Genomic DNA, 24,566 nt, shown 5'->3' with positions numbered 1-24,566 from the left:
GTCTCAGAATTATTGATTTTTTTTATTCATCTACATGTAGGACTTGTCAAAATGGTGGGCAGTTTTGAAGGCTCATTTCAAACATGGCCACTAGAGGTCGTGACAAATCCTTTCACAAGATGGGAGAAACCAACCTCATGTTAAGTCATTGCCAACTTTTCAAGGACACGCATTTTCGAACATTACTCTACTTAACACACACACATATATATATATATGTATATTAAATCCACGATAAAAGTGCATTGTGAAAGAATGTATGTGTCATCATGACCTATTAACTGTGCATGGATTAACAGGCTTGAGCTCATTAGCTCCTTCCTGTCTTTGTGACGTCGCAATAGCGACAGAGTGATGTCAAGAACAACCTCAAATCAGTTCAAAGACCTCTGTCAATCATGAAATCAGGCCAGGGATTTAATTGAAAAGCTGAAATAAGACAGCAGCAGGAACATAACTACAACACTGTTATAAATAAGAAATAAAATTATACATTTAGCGAGATTTGCGGCAAAAAGTGAAAAAATTGATCCAAGACATTATTTGTAAGACAAAAAACACATTCACGCTACATTCTCTGAAATCATGTTTTAAAGGGATAGTTCACTTTGAATTATTTACACCCGTGTTGATTTGAACCTGTATGATTTTCTTTGGTCTGTGGAACTCAAAATGAGCTGTTAGAAAAAAAGACAACACAAGTCACCATTCACCTTCTTTGCCTGGAAAGATGCTGCAATAAATGTGAACGGTGACCAAGGCCAACATTCTTCCATGCATCTATTTTTATTTATTTTTTTCACGAAAGAAAGAAAACTACGGAAGAGGATTAGGGCCAAGCAATAAAAAAAAAAAATAAAGCCATCTCGAGATTAAAGTCATTATAATGCGAGATTAAACTCGTTAAATTTCGAGAAAAAATTCGAAATACAATCTTGAGAATAAACTCACTAAATATCGAGAATAAAGTCATTATAATGCGAGATTAAGTTTAATCTCGCATTATAATGACTTTAAATCTCGAGATGGTTTTATTTTTTTATTATTGCTTGGCCCTAATCCTCTTCCGTAGAAAACCATGGGTTTGGAACTAAATGATGAAAAAAATTACAGAATTTAAATTTTTGGGTGAACCATCCCTTTAATATCTCATTCAGATTTTTATTTCTAAGGTAAATTTTCATTGAAATAATGTATAGATATTTTTACTGGGAAAACAAGACAGATTTTTCGCAGTGGCAGTTAGCCAGGATGGGCAATCACAATGCATAATTTTGTATAATATAAAATATAACTTTTACATTTGTCTAAAAAGTTGTCCTTGACCAGACTTTATGTACATTTTATATTTTCTTTTGTAAATACATTTCAAATAAAATGTTTTTAAAAATATGACAAAAAAAAAAACCTGTGTATTTATCGCCGTATACACCAGCAAACCACACAACATGAAATTTTCATAGACTTTATATGGTTTTTGATCTAACAGTAAACACAGTTCACTCATTGACATGGCTTTTTTTCTCTTAAATACTTTCCATTCTGTAAAGAAAACTGTAAAAAATATTGAATCATAACTAATTAAAAGATCTCTGGGGGAGGGGGGAGGATGGGCAGTGGTGTTCTGGTCCTGATCAGGCTCTGAGGGTTTAGGGCAGAATGGGGCAGAGCAGCAGCAGGGGCAGGGCTTCACCGGGATGATGGTGTGGTGTTGCCATTCAGAGCAAACCTGACACAAGAGAAGAGTTTCAGTGGGGACTTTATTACAGTAAAAATTATCACAAATTTACACTAATACTAATTTTGTTCCCTTAAAGAGATAGTTTACCCAAAAATTATTTACTCACCCTCATGCCACCCCAGATATGTATGACTTTCTTTTCTTCTGCTTAACATAAAACACAGATTTTTAGAAGAATATCTCAGCTCTGTTGGTTCATACAATGCAAGTGAATGGTGATCAGAACTTTGAAGTTACAAAAAGCAAATAAATGCAGCCTAAAAGTGATCCATACAGATCCAGTGGTTAAATTAAAATCTTCAAAAGCGATATGATAGGTGTGAGTGAGAAACAAATCAATATTTACGTCTTCTTTTACTATAAATTCTCCTCATTGCCCAAAACAAAAATGTGAAAGTGAAGATTTATAGTAAAAACTATTTAAATAATTATCTGTTTCTCACCAACACATATCATATCACTTCTGAAGACATTGATTTAACCATTGGAGTCATATGGATTACTTTTATGCTGCCTTTATGCGCTTTTTGGGCTTCAAATTTCTGGCCGCCATTCACTTGCATTGTGAGGACCAAAAGAGTTGAGATATTATTTAAAAAAAATGAGTGAGGGCGAGTAAATGATGAGAGAATTTTAGGATTTGGGTGAACTATCCCTATTACACCTTTATCCTTCAGGCAGCATCAGCCATTACACAGTCATGCAAGTTATTTAACAGCAACAGGTTGTGCATTTCCTCTGCTTCTTTAGGCTGCTGTTCATAAAATGTATACACTCACTGAGCACTTTATTAGTAATACTGTAGACCTTCTTATTCATGCGATTATCTAATCAGCCAATAATGTGGCAGCAATGCATAAGATCATGCAGATATGGGTCAGGTGCTTAATGTTCACATCAACCATCAGAATGGGGGAAAATTTTATTTGAGTGATTTCGACTGTGGCATGATTGTTGGTGCCAGATGAGCTGGTTTGAGTTTTTCTGTAACTGCTGATCTCCTGGGATTTTCACACACAACAGTCTCTAGAGTTTACTCAGAATGATGCCAAAAAACATCCAGTGAGTGTCAGTTCTGCTGACGGAAACATCTTGTTGATGAGAGAGTTCAACGGAGAACGGTCAGACTGGGTTGAGCTGAAAGAATGGCTACAGTAACTCAGATAACCACTCTGTACAATTGTAGTGTGCAGAATAACATTTTAGAATGCACAACATGTTGAACCTTGAGGAGGTTGAGCTTCAAGAGCAGAAGACCCTGCCAGGCATTTTATTAGGACCATAGTGTTCATAATAACATGCTCAGTGAGTGTATAATATAATGTTATAATTGTATTATATTATAAAATAGTCAGTGTATTTTAATTTAGTTCATTGCTATTACAAGTGGGGGCTCTACTAACAAAAAAAACCATGATAGTACCACAGTATTCTTGCCTTGCAATACCATGTAAACAAAATGCCACATGTGGTAATAATTAAGTACTATGGTCTTACCATCTGATATCACCATGTTACCACCATTTTACTTTTATTTGTATGGGCTGCTCACCTGCACACTCTCTCCATCATATGTGTGACCAGGAGGTCAGAGATGCCTGGGCAGGACTCCTCTGCCAGGTTAAAGGCGTTCTCCAGCTCTTCTATGGCACCCATTCCACCTCCACATGCTCTCCTCTTCTCTTTTAACTGGAGAGCAGAAGAATTTACACTCAACTCCATAACTTATCATAGTTTATTACACGATACTACCGGCTTACCTGTCGCCGCCATGATTAGAAGCATAAAGCTTCAATGAGAATGCTGTAATTACCACTGACAGCTCTAATTAGGTGTTCGAGGGCAGATACAGATATGAGGGTTGGCAGGGGCACCATAAGAATTGTTGGGCCCCCTGACAACTTTATAATCTGGGCCCTCTATCTTATTGAAACACGTAACATTGTTTTAATGATTTTTAGCAAGCTTTTTAGCGGTGCTTCTAATGGAAATGTTGGCTTATATTTTAAATGTTGATTTAAGTCATATCTTGAAATATACACGACAAACAAAACCAGAACCCCCCCCACACCACCACAATCCGAGAGCATTAGAACAGAACAAAATGTGTGCCATTATTCATACTTGATCTATACATGGGGAAGGAGAAGTCTACTTCTTTTTGTATAATAATCATGGCCATTTTAGTTATAGACTCTTAATGTGTTCTTAATGTTATTTTTCATAAGTAAATGCTATGGTTTGTTTTATAAGAGACCATAATTACATTAACCAACTCAATGATGAGAAATCCATGGTTTTACCTGTGGTAATTCTTACAAATGAAAAGAAGTCAAATCTATAATTATAAAATTATAATGTTATTATAGTTTGGGATTTTTAATTTAGGTTTTATTTCTATTTTATATCAATCTGTCATTCCAAATTAGTTTTAGTTGTCTACGTTTCAGTTTATTTATTTTTTTATTTTAGTTTTAATTATTTTAGTTTAAGCATTTTTCATGGCTTCCAAAGCAGAAGCATTTTCTGGTGTCATTCAAAAAAAAAGTCTAACATCATTACATTTCTCAGGGCAGTCTTGTGGTCACCTTTATCTACTTGTATATTAGTGTTTAATTTGTATTGTAAATTTTGCATATTTTATAACATAGGGTGAATATGGATAAAGTGACAAAGGACATCTGAACTTGATCTCCACTGTATCATATTAATTTCCTTAGATGATTATAAATAATTTCTTAACTAATCTTTGGGAAGTAAACAATTAAAGGGACAGTTCATCCAAAAATGAAAATTCTCTCATCATTTACTCACCCTCATGCCATACCAGACATGTATGACTTTATTTCTTCTGCAGAACACAAAGTAAGATTTTTAGAAGAATATCTCAGCTCTGTAGTTCCATACAATGCAAGTCATCACAGTACAAAACCTTGAAGCTCCAAAAAGCACATAAAGGTAGCATCCTTTTTTACTGTAAATCTTGACATCAGCAGTCACACTGATCTTTCTTGTAGACTGCAATTGCAGGATTTATAGTGAAAAAGGAGTTACATTTTGATCTATTCTCACCCAAAAATGGATTAGATTTCTTCAGAAGACATGATTTAAACCACTTAAGGATTACAGTCACATTTATGTGTTTTTTAGAGCTTCAAAGCTTTGAACCCAGTTGACTCGTATGGTATGGACCTACAGAGCTGAGATATTTCTATAATTTTTTTGTTTGTGTTCAGCAGAAGTAAGAAAGTCAAACACATCTGGGATGGCATGATGGTGAGTAAATAATAAGAGAAATGCCTTTTTTTTTTTTTTTTTTTTTTTTACATTTTTGAGGTTTTAAATGTATGATTGGGATGTGTGGCAGAGCTCATTTCATGACCACCAGTGGGAAAACAATGGTAAAGAAAATAACAGAATTTTGAGGTGTAACGTTTGTAAATGTTACATAATGATTTATGATGTAACAGTGTTACAAAATATTTAAAAAAAACACATTATTCTAAATCCTTTGCAGAGATTTTCTAGAGAATCACTTTTTCTCTGGAGGGGAGAAGATTTTTCAAAAGGTTCTACTTCACATTATTAAGAATTTCAAATGTTTTTTGGCATTTGTCAAAGGTAGAACACATCGTAAGTTTTCTTCAAAAGGTGTATGTCAGGTTATGTGTGTTTGGATCATAATTAAAAGTGCCAAGAAATGTAAAATGACTTTGCCCAAAACTAAAACTGAAATTAATCCGAGATCAATATTATTTTAGTTATTTTTAGAGTTATGAAAAAGTATTTTAGTGTAGCTTTTTCAAATAATTTCAGTTTTATTTTTATTTTAGTTAACGAAAATGGTTTTAGTTTGTTTTTATTTTAGTTTTCGTTAACTATAATAACACTGCTCCATAGTGCTTCAAAGTAAACCACTTGCAGTTTAAACCTAATGATTCTCATGGGTTTTATGGTCTGCGCCGCGCTATTCGGCCACTTCGCTCGATCCAGTCAAGCTTGGTGTATGACACGTCCACACAAGCACGACGATGCGCGCAGCACTGTGCAAATGAGAAGCGAATTTAGCGTTTAAAATAAAAAGCACATTTGGGATAAACCGCTGAACATCTCAAGGGGGGAGCACACACACTAGATCACCTTTTATTATGAAATAAGAGCGGTCTTTATTTTAGCTTAACTGTGCGAAGTGGACATTTATCACAAAATCATGCCTGAAAAGAATCAACTGGGCCCCAATGTAGAATGTTCAGGGCCCTTAGAATCATCCCAACCTTCTCCCTGTTACAGCGCCCCGTAGAGTCAGAGATTATGTGTTACCTCTCTGAAGATAGGAGAGACCAGCGCTGACAGACATTTTGACTTCGGCTGCCTCTTTACCATCTCAGCTGCCTGTAAAGAAAACCACAAAAATCCATAAGTTTTTCCTTTTTATCTACAATCTACAACAGTGGTTAATAACATGTGGCCCGCCACATGCCATTCACTTTTTCTCACCAAAATATTTAGTTTTACCTCAAATAAAAAGATTTGGCTTGCGATGCAACCATAACAAGTCCTCATCCCATACACCCATTTCTGGTCATAAAATTTTGACATGCACAACCTACATGGCTGCAACTTTCACTTGGACACATTAACGATGTTCAAGCAATGGAAAAGACATATACAGCACAGTATGCATTCTCAGAAAAGTGGCAAACTATGTAAAAAAGCTCTTTATATTTGCATCCATGTACGTTTGCAAACACAAGTCATTTGACCCTAAGGGTAAGCTTAATTTGACTAGAATATTATACAGTCAGATTAAAGCAATGTTGAAGGTTCAGTAAAAGTTGAGCTCAAAAGCATTTGTGTTAATGTTGATTACCACAAAAATTCATTTCAACTCGTTCATTCTTTTCTTAAAAAAAAAATCTAGGTTACAGTGAAGCACTTACAATAGAACTAAATGGGGGCCAATTTTTTAACTTTAAAATATTCACTTTTTAAAAAGTATAACCACGAGACATAAAGGCTATGCATACAAACATGATTTTAGTGTGATAAAATCACTTACTAACCTTTTCTGTAATTTTCGTTTATCGTTTCCATGACGAAGTTGTCAACAAATCCTAAAACGACTATAAAAATGACAATTTAAACAACTTTACAGCTCAAATAATACATACGTTTTAACAGAAGAATTAATGCAAATGCGTTTAGAAAATTATAAGCTTCACATTTCTGTTTAAACCCCTCCAAAAATAGGCCCCATTCACTTTCATTGTAAGTGCCTCACTGTAACCTTGATTTTCACCTTTTTTTAAAGGAGGAACGAGTCAAATTTATTTTTGTTGTATTCAATATTATGCCACAAATACTGTTGATTTAGCTGAACTTGTACTGAACCCGGAACATTCCTTTAAATGTTCTGGTCTATGGTTCATAATAATATAAAACTGGTGTAATTGCCTAATATTTTTTGCTTATGTAATTTGCAAGCTCAAATGATATGCAGACTATTAAACTTGCTTTTGACCATTAATGCGGACAAGTTGGAAACCCAAATGACAATACTATATTTCCCAAAAATAATTACACACTTTTATATATATATATATATATATATATATATATATATATATATATATATATATATATATATATATATATATATATATATATATATATATATACACACATCACACACACACACACACACACACACACACACACACACACACACACAGCCGTTCAAACGTTTGGGTGACTTACACATTCTTTATAATTATTTGTTCTTCACATTTTAGAAAAATAGTGAAGTCATCAAAATTATGGAATAACAGAAATTGAATTAAGGGAATTATGTTGTGACAAAAATAAATAAATAAATAAATAAATAAAAAAGATCTTCAAAGTAGCCACTCTGCTTAGAATTTGCAGACACGTACTCTTGGAATTTTCTTAACCAGCTTCTTTAGGTATCACACTGGGATGCTTTTTAAAAAGTATTGAAGGAGTTATCATCTATGCTGGGCACTTATTGGCTGCTTTTCTTTATTTTTCAGTTCAAGTCATCCATTTAAAAATAAATAAATAAAATAATTTTTGTTTTGTAATTAAAATAATACGTTGGCACAATTATATTTTTGTCTACAAAACTAATTTCAAACATTTAAGCATATGCCTTCAGATCAAAAGGTTTTTAAGGTTGAAGTCATTAAAACTATTTTTTTTTTAACCACTTTCAATATTAGCAAACTATAAAGTTGTTTAGGACATCCACTTAGTCCATGACACAAGTAATTTTTCCAACAACTGTTTACAAACAGAATGTTTTGCTTTTAATTGACTATCACAGTTCCAATGGGTCAGAAGTTTACATACGCTACTTTAAGTGTGCCTTTAAGCAGCTTGGAAAATTCCAGAAAATGATGTCAAACCTTAAGACAATTAGCTTCTGATAAATGTGAACTGAATTGGAGGTGTACATGTGGATGTATTTTAAGGTCTACCTTCAAAGTGCCTCTTTGCTTGACATCATGGGAAAATCAAAAGAAAGCAGCAAAGTACCTCCACAAGTCTGGTTCATCCTTGGGAGTAATTTACAAATGCCTGAAGTTACCAAATTTATCTGTAAAAACAATAGTATGCAAGTATAAACACCATGGAACTTCGCAGCCATCATACCGCTCAGGAAGGAGACACATTCTGTCTCCTAGAGATGAATGTAGTTTGGTGTGAAAAGTGCAAATCAATCCCAAAACAACAGCAAACGACCTTGTGAAGATGGTGGAGGAAACAGGCAGACAAGTATTTATATCCACAGTAAAATTAGTCCTATATTGACATAACCTGAAAGGCTGCACAGCAAGGAAGAAGCCACTACTCCAAAACCACAATAAAGCCAGACTACAGTTTGCAAGTGCACATGAGGAAAAAGATCTTACTTTTTGAAGAAATATCCTCTGGTCTGATGAAACAAAAATTGAACTGTTTGGCCATAATGACCATTGTTATGTTTGGTGGAAAAAGGGTGATGCTTGCAAGCCGAAGAACACCATCCCAACCGTGAATCATGGGGGTGGCAGCATCATATTGCGGGGGTGCTTTGCTGCAGGAGGAACTGCACCAGACCAATTGGCATCACGAGGAAAGAAATTGATGTGGATATGTTGAATCAACATCTCAAGACATTAGCAAGGAAATTAAAGCTCGGTTGCAAATAGGTCTTCCAAATGGACAATAACCCCAAGCATACCTCCAAAGGTGTGGCAAAATGGCTTAAGGACAACAAAGTCAAGGTATTGGTGTGGCCATCACAAAGCTCTGACCTCAATCTTCTTTCTTTTGCGGCAGAACTGAAAAAGCATGTGCAAGCAAGGAGACCTACAAACCTGACTACGTTATACCAGTTCTGTCTGGAGGAATGGCCAATATTCCAGCAACTTACAGTAAGAAGATTGTGGAAGGCATCCTAAATAATTTGACCAAGTTAAACTATTTAAAGGCAAAAGCAAATCAAATACTAACAAAGTTTATGTAAACTTCTGACCCAATGGGTATATGATAAAAGAAATAAAAGCTGAAATAATTCTCTATACTATTATTCTGGCATTTCACATTCATACATAAAGTAGTAAAACTGACCTAAGGAATGTTTTCTATGATTAAATGTCAGGAATTGTGAAAAACTGAGTTTAAATGTATTTGGCTAAGGTGTATGTAAACTTCTAACTTCAACTGTATGTATATAAATAATTAATATATACACAAAATGTATTTAGAGTGTGTGTGTGATATATATACATATATTAGTGTTGGAGAGTAACAGAATACATGTAACATGAATACATATTTAAAATACAAAATATAAGTAACTGTATTCCACTACAGTTACAATTTAAATAATTGGTATTTAGAATACAGTTACATTCAAAACATATTTTGATTACTGAAGAGATTACTTTGCATTTTATTGTAATTTGTTTAATTTAATATTTATTCCTTTCAGATGGAAAACATTTATACATATAAATGATGCGATCCAAAGTGCATTTGAACAGCACTGAAACACTTTCTTATGATGCGTTACATTCATGTGTGCGGACAGAGAAGTAAGTTTGGAGCAGAAGAAATAGAAATAAACCTTGTGTAAATTGTCAGCTTTACGCTAAGCTAAAACAGAATCCAAGTTGCTTGAAGTCCATGATTTGGGGTGCCATGTCATCTATTGGTCTACTATGTTTTCTCAAGTCTAGAGTCAATGCAGCCATCTACCAGGAGATTTTAGAGCACTTCATGCTTCCATCTGCTGACAAGCTTTATGGAAATGCTGATTTCCTTTTCCAGCAGGACTTGGCACATTGCCAAAACTACTAGTAACTGGTTTGCTGACCATGGTATTACTGTGCTTGTTTGGCCAGCCAACTCGGCTGACCTGAACCCCATAGAGAATTGCTGAGGTATTGTCAAGAGGAAAATGAGAGACACCAGACCCAATAATACAGATGAGCTGAAAGCCGCTATCAAAGCAACCTGGGCTTCCAAAACATCTCAGCAGTGCCACAGGCTGATTGCCTCCATGACACACCACATTGATGCAGTAATTCGTGCAAAAGGAGCCCCGACCAAGTATTGAGTGCATAAATTAACATACTTTTCAGAGGGTCGACATTTCTGTATTATAAATTCTTTATTATAACATTTTGAGATACTGGATTTTTGATTTCCAGAGATTTTTAGTTGTAATTTCAATTTTTAGTTGTAATTTTTAATTGTTAGAAAGCATTTACCAAGATTTACACAAACAATGTAAATGGAATGCAGTCCTAGTCTCCACTTTCACTTCCAGAATGTGAAAGCAAAAATAGAGATTTATAGTAGAAAAGGTCTTAAATATTGATCAGTTTCTAAACCACACTAATATCACTTCTGAAGATATAAATTTAACCACTGGAGTCTTATGGATTACTTTTATGCTGCCTTTAGGAAGCATATTTTTCTAAATATCTTCGTTTGTGTTATGCAGAAGAAAGTCATACACATCTGGTGTGGCATGACGGTGAGTAAATTATGAAATCATTTTAATTTATCCCTTTAATTAAGTTTTTTGACTCCACAAACCTGAAGTAATACGCTTGACTGAGTGCAACAACACTTGCCATTTTGCTAAAACAAAAACTACAAACATGTTGACTGACTGCTTACCTCTGAGTCTGTGTTTGTGTAGCCCTTCTGAAGCTTGTTCATGGAGCTGGGCCGGACTGTGGGGAACGTCCATACAGGACACTGATCTCTGTCATCCCCATCTCCATCCCTGTTAATGTATGTGGAGAAGTGGAGAAAATGCTATAAATCATTAGGATCAAATCACCAGTGATCCAATTAAAAGGACAGTGTTCGAAGTAATGAAAGAAGACAGAAATGAATATATCATCATGAATGAGAGGGCAAGAGTTATTGATTGCTTGTACATCATAATGGATGGATGGCTTACATATCAGAATCATCAGAGCTGGAATCGTCCCCGTGGCCCTCAGATTTCAAGCGCCGGTATCGGTCAATGAGCTCTGTCAGATAGGACGTTTTCTTGGTGTAGCGTGTGATGAATTTGTGCTTCAGTAACTCCTTGGCAGTGGGCCGCTGTACAAACAGACCAGTGAGGTCATGGTTAATATGCTCAATGCTTTTAAAAACGTCTGCATTCCATTACTTTTCCAGCCATTACTCTTATCAGTCATTTGTGATTAGTGATTTACACTGGTTTGTTAATGAATCATTTAGACCGATTTATAAACAGGTTCATCCACTTCATTGAAAAGAAACAACCCAAATGATTCACTCATTAAATCAAACATAACTTGGACATGTAAAGCCCTGTTCACCCATGCAGCAACATGATCTCATTCATTTTCAATGAGAGCTGGAAACTTCCGGTGACAGGAGTGAGTGACCGTCGGCAACTAGATGTGGACATGTCCAGCGAAAAGTTAAACTTCATGGAAAAGAGGAGTGACTTTTGGAAGTGACAAACAATAGGAGCGAAGACAGTGTCAGTGGCGCTCATGTCCCCTGTCTCCTCCGAGATAATGCTGTCGAGTGTAAGCAAGATGGAGAAGAAATTTTCAGTGTTCTATATGCTTTGTCTGATGGGTAGAAATTATATTGTCAGCAGTGTGAGTGGATTTGATTCATACACTGATAGATTGTTAATCTTGATAATGATATAATGCATGTCATATAAAAACAGCAGAACATTTTAAGCAACAAAAAAGCTGCCAGGGATCTGTGATCAGATTTTCAAAAAAGATATGGCCAGATGTACAGTCCACCAATAACTTTAGAGCAACAGCAAACGTCCACTAGCGACTTGTATGCCCTTCAAATAGAGTTGGATATATCGTAATTACAAGTTCCAAGGACATGAAAGATCAAGTGGAGTCTTACTTACGAGTGGGAAACTCCAGATGACACAAGAGTTGCTGAGATGGGATGTTGGAAGATGCATGTTGACAGGAAAGATGATGGAAATTAACAATTTTGCAAAAATATTTTCAACTTCTGTACTTTATTTGGATCATATGAATTTGTTTTATATGACAATATTCTAATTACTCATATTTTGTGGCTTGTTTTAAGCAAATTAATGAATAGTTTGTTAGATACCATGCATTTTTAAAGCTTATATGTTGTGAATAATTGATGCAAGTGTATTCATTTATGTTTGTTTATTCACTGGTACAACAGAGAAAGAGCTTTTGCCATTGTTCATTGTTTGAGTTTGGCTTCTTCCGGGCTCTGGGCAGCTGAGCAAGTAAAGACACTGGCTACCACACCTGGAGTCATGAGTTCAAATCTAGGGCATGCTGATTGACTCCAGTCAGGCTTCCTAAGCAACCAATTGGCCCGGTTGCTAGGGTGGGTAGAGTCACGTTGGGGTAACCTCCTCATGGTTGTTATAATGTGGTTCTTGCTCTCGGTGGGGCACGTGGTGAGTTGTGCATGGGTGCCACAGAGAATAGCGTGAGCCTCCCCACATGCTAGGTCTCCGATGTAACACGCTCAACAAGCCACGTGATACAATTCACAGATAGACCTGGCCACCTGGATTGAGGCGAGTCACTATGCCACCACCAGGACTTAGAGTGCATTGGGAATTGGGCAATCCAAATTGGGAAGAAAAAAAATGTTTGGCTTCTTACGTATTTTGTTTCCCACTTGAATGTGTGACATTCAATGTCATATTAACCAATGTCTGACTCGGAGGTACGAGCTTCCTAGGTCCACTTGAAGGCAGCAATACAGTACAGAGACTAGCGACATCAAGAGATAGTTGTTGCATGTGTGAACAGGGCTTTAGTTTTGCTCTACAAAAGCTCTAAAATCAATATTTAGCTGATTAAAATTTTTTAATAAAGCAAAACTAGAAAAAAACATTTCCAGGCTTTTCGTTATCATGGGAACCGTAATTAGTACTTCATATACGTGTTAATTGAGATTTAAAAGGACTTTCACACTGAACTTCAAACGAAGATTAATATATTAACTCAACTATAAAAATGTTGTGTAACCTAATGTCAGTGACAAATACTCACAAAGCGTGGGTCTTTATTGAGGCAGGCCTCCACAAACTCTTTGAAGGGTTTGCTGTAGGACCCCTCCAGTGTCGGGGGAGTGTTCTTGGGAATGAGAAACAGCACTCGCATTGGGTGCAGTTCAGAGTTTGGGGGTTTCCCCTTTGCCAGTTCGATAGCTGTGATTCCCAAGGACCAAATGTCTGCCTGCAGCCGAAAAGACAACCAAGAAGTCTAGGTTTTATCTCAAAAGGTCATCAATAAATGCTTCCACGATGACATTACATAAATGTCTAGGAAAAATATGAGTAGCTGCTACAATGCTAAAATAAAAAAACTCCACTAGTGACTGGTTTCTATGCCCACCATTTGAAAAAACAAAAAAGGCTTAGGAACAGTTTTAGCACCCCAGCCTTTCTGCCAGAATGCTGAACATTTGTTTTCACAGCTCTGTAAGCACATTTGCACATTAATATTCTGACTGTGCATGAAACTCGTAAATGACCAGATTGTTCTCTTGCATCCTAAGAGAAGTCCATTCCTCTATTCCTGTCTCCGTAGAATTTCCGCACCTTAAAGTCATAAGCAGACTGTTTGATGACCTCTGGAGCCATCCAGAAAGGAGTTCCCACAAAAGTGTTTCTCTTGATCTGGGTGTCTGTAAGCTGTCCCGCCACACCAAAGTCTGCCAGCTTCACATCTCCCTGCTCAGACAGCAGCACGTTGGCAGCTGTCACAAGACACAAACATGAATCATCAGCACTGAGCTCAGATTTCTCAAATAAATTGCGACAAACATAAACCAAGCGATTAAATTTAAACACTTTAAAAGCTAGCCTGATTGAGTAGGCAGGCATGTATATGATCACACCTTTGATATCACGGTGAATCTTCCTCTCTGAATGCAAGTATTCCAGTCCCTTCAGAATCTCCCTCAGTATAGTGGCAATATATGTCTCCTCTAGTGTCCCTGGTTTCAGCTGAGAGGGGAGGAGGAAAATGTAATTTCTGTTTTCATCATGTTTATCTAGATGAACGTCTAAAGCTTGTCATTTTTAAGACCACATACAGTACAGTAAATATGCACATGAAATTATTCCAATATTTGGAGAGCCACTGTTGTTCTACTTACAAGATCTAAAGCAGAGCCGCCTCCTAAATACTCCATGATGATCCACAGCTTAGTTCCCTTTAGACAATGACAAAAATAACATGAGTACCATTTCTATAGTCTACATTTAGTATTTAAATGGAAATCTTTAAATGTTTATATTTAAATAATAAATACATGGCACTAACCACCACAAGATTTGACTTCCAGGGAGTGCACATAGTGATAATATAAATAGCTTGAATGCACCTGAAGTCCACAAGTGCATAAACGTAAAATTAGGGATGTCCTGATACAGGGCTCATGTACTTGTACTCATAAAAATGCTCTGATACAATTTAATTAGACAAATATATAGTTTGCATGTGATGTGTGCTTCAAAGTAAACAGATCTTGTTTTAAGAATGTATGAATGTAAAGGTAAAGCCGTTGGCTCATACCAAGGAGCTCTAAAACACATCTGTAGCAGATGACAGCAAGCAGATTGCTAATTCACTATGTAGCAAGCAGAACAGACAGACTACATGCAGTATATTTATTTAATGAAATAGGAGCCTTTTGCGGTTTAACAAACACACTGGTCATGTAGCAACCTGCAATTCCGGTGGTGAGAAGTTACAATCAAAAACACACAGAAATGGAAAGGGCTTCAAAATAAAAGCTTCCGTCAAAAGCAAAGCTCAATTTAAATGAAAAAAGTATCACTTTTTGTTGCATGCCAAACTACAACAAGTTTGGCTTGTTTTCCCATATAAATATATAAAACTCGTTAAAATCAATGTACATTTTCTTTAGCAGCTATACTGCAGAAAAACGTATCGGTTACCTAACGTAACCTCGGTTCTCTCTAGATGAGGGAACGAGTATTGCGTAAGCTAGCTTACGCTACGGGAAAGATTCATCTTTTCTGAGATATTGAAGCCAAAAAATTATCCTTAATTTTTGTATCCATTGTCAATGCAGTGCGGCAGCTGCAGACCTTGAGCGGGCTAGCTAGCGAGCTCATAGGTTGCTCTGCGGCAACTGCTGCAGCCTATAGACGAGCTTGGGCTAACTCGCATCCAATGAGAGGCGTCCGCGCTCACTGCATCAAAGCCCGCCAAAATGGGCGTGACTTGAGTGCATATAAGCGTAGTTCAGTAGGCTGGAACCCTGGTTTTCATTGACTGAAGCTGAAAAGTCGGTCGTGGCGCGAAGCACGGCCGGTACGCAATACTCGTTCCCTCATCTAGAGAGAACAGAGGTTACGTTAGGTAACTGATACGTTCTCTTCACGAGAGGTTCTCTCGTATTACGTAAGCTAGCTTACGCTACGGGAACCCATTGTCAACGCCGTCGCGCCAAGCATCCACTGTATGAGCCCCAGGGAATTAAGGGGGACCCGGGGAGCCCTTATGAGTGGGGAAATAATATTTGGCCGGCAAGAATGCGGGTCATTGATTGTGTAATACATAAGTACATAGTGGGAAGGGAACGACAGAGCGGCGGTGCCGGTCTGTGTGGAATGTGTCCCATCAGTGCAGCTCACCAGGGGAGCTGTAGCGTATTAAACCGCTAGTAGTTTTGCCTGCAGAGCGGGCACTTCCATATTGTAAAATCTGACAAAGGTGGAGGGGAAGTCCATCCCGCTGCCACACATATGTCGTGAATGGAAATCCCGCTGGACCATGCCCACGAGGATGCCATGCCTCTAGTGGAGTGAGCCCTAATGCCCAACGGGCATGGCAGGTCTTTTGACGCGTATGCAGCAGCAATAGCGTCCACTATCCATCTAGATAGTGTCTGTTTCGAGGCGGCGAGACCTTTGGTGCGCCCTCGAACGAAACGAAAAGCTGCTCAGAGCGTCTGAAACCGGCGGAGCGCGCAGTATACAATCTCAGTGCTCTGACCGGGCAAAGGAGATTGGCGTCGCGTTCAGCTATCGGATGCTGGCAGCGCCGATAGGGAAATGACCTGTGCTCTGAAAGGAGTACCGATCACCTTGGGAACATAGCCGTGTCTAGGCTTTAAAATGACCTTGGAGTCACTTGGTCCAAACTCAAGACACGCAGCTGACAGACAGCGCGTGAAGGTCTCCCACACGCTTGACTGATGACAGGGCAGTCAGAAAACGGTTTTGAGTGAAAGGTATTTCAAATCCATGGATTGAAGTGGTTCGAAAGGGGGCTTTCATAGTTTCGAGAACTATAGAAAGATCCCAGATAGGAACCGATGGAGGCGCGGGGTTCATCCTTCTAGCTCCCCTGAGGAAGCGGATGACCAGCTCGTTTTTACCCCATGACTGGCCGTGCAGGGGTTCAGCAAACGCCGCAACGGCCGCCACATACACTTTGAGCGTGGATGGGGATCTGCCCTTATCCAGCAGCTCTTGTAGAAATACGAGCAGCGACGACACCCCACATGTCCGCGGGTCCTGGTCTCTGTCGGTGCACCATTTTGAGAACACAGACCATTTTGACGCATAGAGTCTTCTCGTGGAAGGGGCTCTAGCGTGTATGATGGTGTTTATTACTCCTTCTGGCAGAGCGACGGGTAGTCGCTGATCACCCACGCATGCAGCCCCAGCTCTGGGTGGGGATGCCAGATTGTGCCGCGAGCTTGAGAGAGGAGATCTGCTCTCACTGGGATGGGCCACGCGCTGTCAGTGACAGCTGCGTAAGCTCCGGGAACCATGTCTGATTCTCCCAACGCGGGCTATGAGGAGCACCGAGTGACGCTGCTTCCTGATCCTCTGCATTACCTGTGGCAATAGCGAGACGGGAGGGAAGGCGTAAAGCGGGCGCCTGGGCCAGTCCTGGGCCAGCGGCCCTCGCTGAGAAAAATAATGGGCAGTGAGAGTTCTCTTTGGACGCAAAGAGGTCTATCTCTGCTCTGCCGAATAGGTGCCATAACGTCTGGACTGTTTGAGCGTGCAGGGACCATTCCCCTCGGGGAATATTGTCTCTGGACAGTCTGTCCGGGCCGCCGCTCAGGTGGCCTGGCACGCGCGTCGCCCTCAGCGAGCGCAGGTGGCACTGGGACCAACTCAGTATGCGTTTCGTCAGATGGAATAGGTTCCTGGATCTGACACCGCCCTGACGGTTTAGGTAGGATACCACAGATCTGTTGTCCAAACGGACCAGGACGTGGTGACCCTGAATGACCGGGAGAAAGCGCACGAGCCGCACTCGACCGCTATCATTTCCAGACAATTTATGTGAAGGAGCTTTTCCTGAACTGACCATAGGCCAAAACCGGAGAGCTTTCGCGAGACCGCGCCCCAACCCGTGTTGGACGCCGCCTGTCGAGATGACTTTTCGGCGAGATACAGCTCCCATTGTCATTCCCCGCTGATACCATTCGGCCACTGTCCAGGGCTGCAGAGCTGAAATACAGGTCTGAGTCACCTTGATGGGCTGGTGGCCTGTGGCCCAAGCCCGGCGAGACGCGTGGGTGTTTAGCCAATGCTGAAGCGGGCGCATGTGCAGTAAACCCAGCTGAAGTACTGCTGCGGCTGAGGCCATGTAACCTAGCACTCTCTGGAATTTCTTCAGAGGCGTGAGGCTGTTCATCTGAAAAGATGCGGCTAGTCGCTGAACACGGCGCTGGCTGTGTAGATAAGAGAGCCGTCATTGCCACGGAGTCTAGTTCTATTCCAAGGAAGGAAATTGTCTGACTGGGCTGTAGTGAGCTCTTGGTCCAATTGACTGCAAGACCCAAACTGTTCAGATGGCTGAGGAGAACTGCTCTGTGAGACAGAAGCTCCATATGTGACTGTGCCATAATCAGCCAGTCGTCCAAATAGTTCAAAATTCGCAAACCCTGACTCCGCAGGGGTGCGAGCGCCGCATCCATGCACTTCGTGAAAGTACGGGTGCTAAGGACAGGCCGAACGGAAGGACGGTGTATTGATAAACCTGGCCGCCGGCTGAATCTCTAGAATGGCCTGTGACGGGATTTATCTGAATCTGAAAGTATGCATCTTTCAGATCGAGAGAAATAAACCAGTCCCCTGGCGCATCATGCGCGAGGAGTTTCCTGATTGTAAGCATTTTGAACGGTCTTTTGCAAGCACCTTGTTCAAAACCCTGAGATCTAATATGGGTCTGAGGTCGCCGTCTTTCTTGGGAACAAGAAAATAATGGCTGTAAAGCCCGACTCGCTCAGAGAGGGTGGCACTTTCTCTATGGCCCTTTTGCACAGAAGGCTTGCTATTTCTGAACGAAGCATGCACGCTGCTTCCGTGTTCACAGTGGTTTCGAGCCACGCTCTGAAGCGAGGAGGGCGGCGATCGAACTGTAGCAAATAGCCCTGTTGTATTGTGCTTAACACCCACTTGGATATCCCTGGAATAGCTTCCCACGCTTTGAAGCGTAACGCTAGAGGGTGAATGGCCAATTCGCTCTGATTGCCGCACACAGAGCTGAACAAAATGTGTGAGCGCGTTTAGTGTGTTTATGCATGATTGCTCGCAGACAGCATGAACAGGCTGTTTTGTGAGTGACTTCCGATTGGAATGAATGGGGAAAGAGTCACATCTGTTACGTGATGCGCAAGCATAGTCATGGGCACGGGACTTACACACAGAGGAATGTTTGCTGGCCGTGTAACAGAGTGGGCAGAGAATGGGCGCCATGACGTATTCGTGGGCGCATTTATTGACTCTAGCGCCGAGCGGTTCAGTAATCGCTTTATGTGAGCGTGCTCTGGTGGGGACACAAGACATGCAGTGCTTGTGTGTAGAGGTGAACACTGGATTGTGGGCACATTTTCTACACATAGGGCTGGTCGTGTGACAGAGCTGCCAGAGAATGGGCGCCAAGACGCATTTGTGGGCCTTCATTGACTCTGACGCCGAGCGGTTCGTGAACCACTTTATGAGAGCGTGCTCTGATAGGGGCACGGGATGTGTTATGCTTGTGTGTAGGGGTGAACACTGGGTTGTGGGCACATTTTCTACACATAAGACATGTTTGCTCTTTACAAGATTTATTTGGGTCGCCGTGAAAACGGAGTTTGAGTGCAGGCAAGCGGGCAGTGTCACCGGCTTCTTGGCTGCTAAATTCACCACTGCAGTAGACTGAGAGAAGGGGACTGACAGGGGGCGAAGCTTTGATGGTGGTCCGGCCGCGGCGGGACTGAGCCGTCGCTTGTTCAACACAGTTAGGAAGACTTCGGCTGCTCGGGTTTCAGCGTTACCTTAGATCGAGGCCCGCGGGGGGGCGGTGGTCTGCGGCGGCTGTCTGAGCGCGATCGAGGGCGGCCGCCCTGTCGACGCTGAGAAGTCTGAGTTTGTTCAACTGGGCGCTGTGAAGAGGCTCGTGCAGGAGGCTGATCACGTGAGCGGCCTGCAGAGGAGCTAGCGCGACGCGGCAGGAAGAGGTTCATGGCTTGGGTGGCTTTCTGGACTTCTGAGAAGCGGTCAACAATGCCACTCACCGCGGAGCCGAAGAGACCGGTCGGAGAGAGCGGTGCGTTGAGGAACGTGGAGCGCTCTGCTTCTCCCATGTCGGCTAGTGTTAGCCACAAGTGTCTCTCGGTCACAGTCAGCGAGGCCATGCACTTCCCTAGAGCTTGGGCTGCAACTTTGGTAGCGCGAAGGGCGAGGTCTGTCGCGCTTTGTAGATCAGTGACAGCCTCTGGGTGCCTGCCTTTCTCATCCCACTCGAAGAAGGTCTGCTTGTAGGATCTGTAAAGCGGCCATTGAGTGCAGAGCAGATGCGCTTGGCCGGGCGGCGGAATAGGCGCGCCAACATAGGCGAAGTCGCTCTGCAGGCCTTAGACGGGAGCACAGGCTTGGAACGCCATCTCGCAGAGGGCGGACAAAGGTGTGCTGCTACCGAAGTCCTCGACCGGGGATGGAGGAGTAGCCTCTCTCAGTGGCGCCGCCCACCGACGCGAGAGAGGTGGAGACGTGGAACGGGACCTGGCTGAAAAAGGAGCGTTCCACGACTTTGCAAGCTCCGTGTGTAATTCCGGCAGGAAGGGAGCGCCCGGCCGCGGGTGTAGAGCGGCGATGGCTTTGAAGAAAGCAGCCGTCGAGTCTGTTGGGTGCCTGCTCAGGGGCGGTGACCACTCGAGCCCGAGGCGGTCGACGGCCTGTGTGAGGAGGCGTGTTAACTCCCCTCGACTCGGGCGGGTCCTGCTGGATTCCTGGGCGAGGAGGAGGCTTGGGAGCCTGACCACTCCTGCTGTCCGAAGCCATGATGGAACAGCTGCCCTTATCCTCCGCCTCGTCATCCGAGATGGCAGCAGTCGCGGCCGCCGGCGGCAACTGCGGCGTCCCGTGGGGGCGGGGAGGGTGAAAGCGATGCTCGAGAGAGAGGCTCCGGCGAGGCAGTCGCTTCAACCACAGTTTCCGGCAGCCTTTGTGAGCGGCGCTTCTTCCTGCGCGGCTGAAGGCGGCGCGGTGGTTTCTGCTTTGAGCGCTTCGAGTCGAGCCCGCAGGGTCGACATCGGTAGCTCCTCGCAGAAATCGCATCCGCCCTCAGTGAGGGCGAGCTCTGCCTGCCCCAGTCCCAGGCAGAGAGCGCAGATGATGTGGCGGTCTCCTGTGCTGAGAAGGGCGCGACATGAGGCGCAAGTGGAGCGAGGCATCTTGAAAAAGACGCTCGTACTCTTTTGTGAATAGTTTGTGAGAACTAGCTTGCTGAATAAAAGGATACGTCGTCGGATGGCGTAGCTCGCAGGATGGCTGAAGGTGGCTGAGACGGCCGGCTTCTTCTAGCGCTGTCCACGCTTGCTTGATGCCCCTCGAACGGCGACGCGGCTTCCAGGTCAGCGATGCGAAGAGCTTCGCTGAAGAGATGAAAATCAGGGTTCCAGCCTACGAACTACGCTTATATGCACTCAAGTCACGCCCATTTTGGCGGGCTTTGATGCAGTGAGCGTGCGGACGCCTCTCATTGGATGCGAGTTCGCCCAAGCTCGTCTATAGGCTGCAGCAGTTGCCGCAGAGCAACCTATGAGCTCGCTAGCTAGCCCGCTCAAGGTCTGCAGCTGCCGCACTGCGTTGACAATGGATACAAAAATTAAGGATAATTTTTTGGCTTCAATATCTCAGAAAAGATGAATCTTTCCCGTAGCGTAAGCTAGCTTACGCAATACGAGAGAACCTCTCGTAAGAGAACAATTGTTATCTGAGAATGTTGAATATAATATAAAAAATACAAATATTTTAAAATATCTAAAAATCCTTTAAAAAGATGCATTCACTTAAGCAGCAGCATATAAGATATTTAAACTTGCTTTTAGAGAATAGATCTTGAATAAAAGTAGATTTTGTCTTAAATGCACTCGCAGAAGTATAACCAAGTGGAAAAAATACACTTGTACACAAAATAAACTTATATTTAAGATACATTCTCTTAAAGCAAGTCTAAATATTTTATATGTTGCTTCTCAGTTAAATGTATCTTGTTTTAAGGATTTTTAGACAATTTTAAATGGACAAGACAAAAACACTTGATAACAATAGGATTTATTTTGAGTGAGTTTCTTTACTGAATTAAACTTAAACTCTCTTTAATTCAGTGAATGTCATTTAGAGGTATTTTAAATGATTATTTTGTCCTCTTTATTGTTAGTAAGCATGTTTAATACAACCTTTTAAGTCAGAGCACAAGCTGAATAATCGTTTTAGAGATAATGATCAATCGTTGCAATAATCTGCAAATTATCGTTAGATTAATCGATTATCAAAATAATCTTTGTTGCAGCCCTAATCTTACTACATATACTACTACTACTACTACTACTAATAATAATATTAAATTAATAATTACTATTTTATATTAAAGGGTGCACTCAATATTTTTTTACTTTGACAACTAGAGGCCTGGATGCTGCATTATTCAAACACAGTAGTTTTCAGTAACCAATGCCATTGTAGAAATTCACTGTGCACAGTAAACCAGGATTAATTTACCCCATGAGTGAAAGTGTCAAATAACAGGACAGTTAATGAGATTAAGCAAGTAGTATTCAACTGGTTATGTGATTCTAATATGGCTGCCCCCATGAGGCGCCCCTGCCCCATGTAGAATAAAATAACTTTTATAAAGTGACTGATATGCCTGAACTCTTCATCTCACATGAGTGGTCATGATTTTATACATATGCTTCAAAATTACTATTCATTTCTATAGAAGTCATCTTTTTATATGAGGAAACCTGAGAGAACCTTTAAGTAAATAGATCTTGTTTTAAGAAAGTAAAGGTAAAGCCGTCGGCTCATACCAAGGAGCTCTAAAACACATTTGTAGCAGATGACAGCGAGCAGATTGCTAATTCACTATGTAGCAAGCAGAACAGACAGACTACATGCAGTATATTTATTTAATGAAATAGGAGCCTTGTGCAGTTTAACAAACACACTGGTCATGTAGCAACCTGCAATTCCGGAGGTGAGAAATTACAATCAAAAACACACAGAAATGGAAAGGGCTTCAAAATAAAAGCTTCTGCCAAAACTATTCATTTCTATAGAAGTAAAACTATTTATATGAGGAAAACTGAGAGAACCTTTAAGCAATATCTCACATCTGTGATCCTCTGTAATGCAGCACTTTACTTGACAAAAAATAACTCCAGTTATGTATTTTGGATAAAAATAATACAATATTATATTGAAAATGAAATGTTCTATTTTCATTTGATTAAAGTTTTAATGAATTAATTTAGACCCTATTTTGATGATCAAATTGAAATAAACGGTTGAATATGGAATTCAGAAAAAATAAAAAATAAAATCAGGTATCGTATCTGCGAGTACTGAAAATGAAGTATCGGTACTCATACTAATTCTCAAAAAATTGAACTAGGACATCCATAGTAAATATGACTACATAATGAGTGCTTTTAATGGATTCTTTGTGTTGTAGATTGAGTGTACTCACAAGTTCCTGAATGAACTTGCGAGAAAGCGAAACACATCTGATATCTTGTGGGTAAGTCACACTTATTTTGTAAGCAAGTATGCATCTTAAAATATGCAGTATTGATGTAAAAGCACTCTCAATATTCGGTGCATGTACATGCCTAAGATCTCTAACAATGGGAGAGTTTACCTTCAGATACGAGCCATAGTATTTGGTGACATAAGGGCTGTCACACTGGCTGAGCACCGTGATCTCCTGCTGAATGTCCTCAATCTCATCTTCTGCCTCCTCCAGGTCAATGATCTTGATGGCCACCACCTCTTTTGTGCGATTGTTGATGCCCTTGTAGACCTCACCAAAAGAGCCCTTCCCAATGCGCTCCTGCTTTGTGAAATACTCCTCTGGGTCAAGCCGGGAATTCTAGTGAGTATGCAAGAGAGACAGTACAGCTGTCATTAAGGATGCACTGTCAATGACAGGTGTAACTTAAAAATGACAATGACACAATGTTTCATCCAAGGATGCGTTACATATAGTGGAATGTTCTTTCATGCACGTTTCAATAATCTAAATTCTAAATAAAATGACATTAAAGTGAATAAGAAGCTATGAAGAAAATGTCAAGCTTTGAGGATACCCAAACACAATGTACCGTTATACAACAACAGTAACTGGCTTTACAACTCAACAACTACAGAAATGACTTGCATACCATGACAGGATAGCATTAAATCTGCCAGTAATTTTTGTGATTATTTGATTAATGCCCCTGTATCCAGAATGAAGAGACTCAGCTGGGCTGCGGATTTACCTGATTCTGCATGTCGCGGAGGTGCGCCATCCTGACGGCTGGTCGGCGTGGATGAGAGCAGCTGTAGCCCTTTCTGCCAAAGGAGGGGTGCTTGAAAACTATTAAACGTTTTACTCCTCCGATCCCCCTGCTTAGCTCAATAGCTTTTTCATAGAAAAACACCTCTGCATGTCCTGTCGGTCTGCCGTGTTTTCGGCCTCCAATCCCCTGATGGCGGACCCCGCAGCCTGGCGAGAACAAGCGTTATGTGTCGTGTAACTCCATGTATGAAAACATTTGTTAACGAGCAAATCTGTTTCCGCGTGTTAATATTTTATATTGATCAGCGCGCGTTTGGGCGGCTCTTCGTTTCTTGCTTCGGGAGAACAAAATAATAGGTGCAGTCATTGGCGCATGCGCGGCTTTTGATTCACTAAATGCGGAATTGTGGGAGTTGTCGTTCCACTGGTTAGTGGTCCTCCACTGGGCGGAGTAGCAAAGTAAGAAA

At 40.9% G+C, this 24,566-nt stretch overlaps 1 protein-coding gene across 1 annotated transcript; it reads right to left on the bottom strand.

The window, feature by feature from the left end:
• Positions 1–9: 9 nt before the first annotated feature.
• On the bottom strand, positions 10–24,473 carry LOC127649184 (serine/threonine-protein kinase 25-like). Its single transcript, XM_052134169.1, has 11 exons — positions 24,080–24,473; positions 23,458–23,688; positions 14,432–14,488; positions 14,171–14,279; positions 13,872–14,029; positions 13,321–13,506; positions 11,223–11,368; positions 10,934–11,042; positions 6,062–6,133; positions 3,294–3,430; positions 10–1,729 (listed from the first exon to the last, which is right to left on the bottom strand). Exons 1-11 carry the CDS (start codon positions 24,107–24,109, stop codon positions 1,690–1,692), a joined length of 1,275 nt encoding a protein of 424 aa, XP_051990129.1. The 5' UTR covers positions 24,110–24,473; the 3' UTR covers positions 10–1,689.
• Between the last annotated feature and the right edge of the window lie 93 nt (positions 24,474–24,566).

The sequence above is a fragment of the Xyrauchen texanus genome, chromosome 9 (genome assembly GCF_025860055.1).
Source record: "Xyrauchen texanus isolate HMW12.3.18 chromosome 9, RBS_HiC_50CHRs, whole genome shotgun sequence".
Classification (NCBI taxonomy): Eukaryota; Metazoa; Chordata; class Actinopteri; order Cypriniformes; family Catostomidae; genus Xyrauchen; species Xyrauchen texanus.
This window is presented reverse-complemented; position numbering and strand designations above follow the sequence as displayed.

Bases quoted from the DNA above. Each gene is read 5' to 3' on its own strand.
- LOC127649184 (XM_052134169.1), bottom strand. From the start codon at position 24,109: ATGGCGCACCTCCGCGACATGCAGAATCAG. The intron at 11,043-11,222 runs GTAAGCCATCCA...ATACATTAACAG, and splicing joins AGCTCTGATGATTCTGATAT to GGATGGAGATGGGGATGACA. The intron at 1,730-3,293 runs GTGAGCAGCCCA...CTCTTGTGTCAG, and splicing joins ATGATGGAGAGAGTGTGCAG to GTTTGCTCTGAATGGCAACA.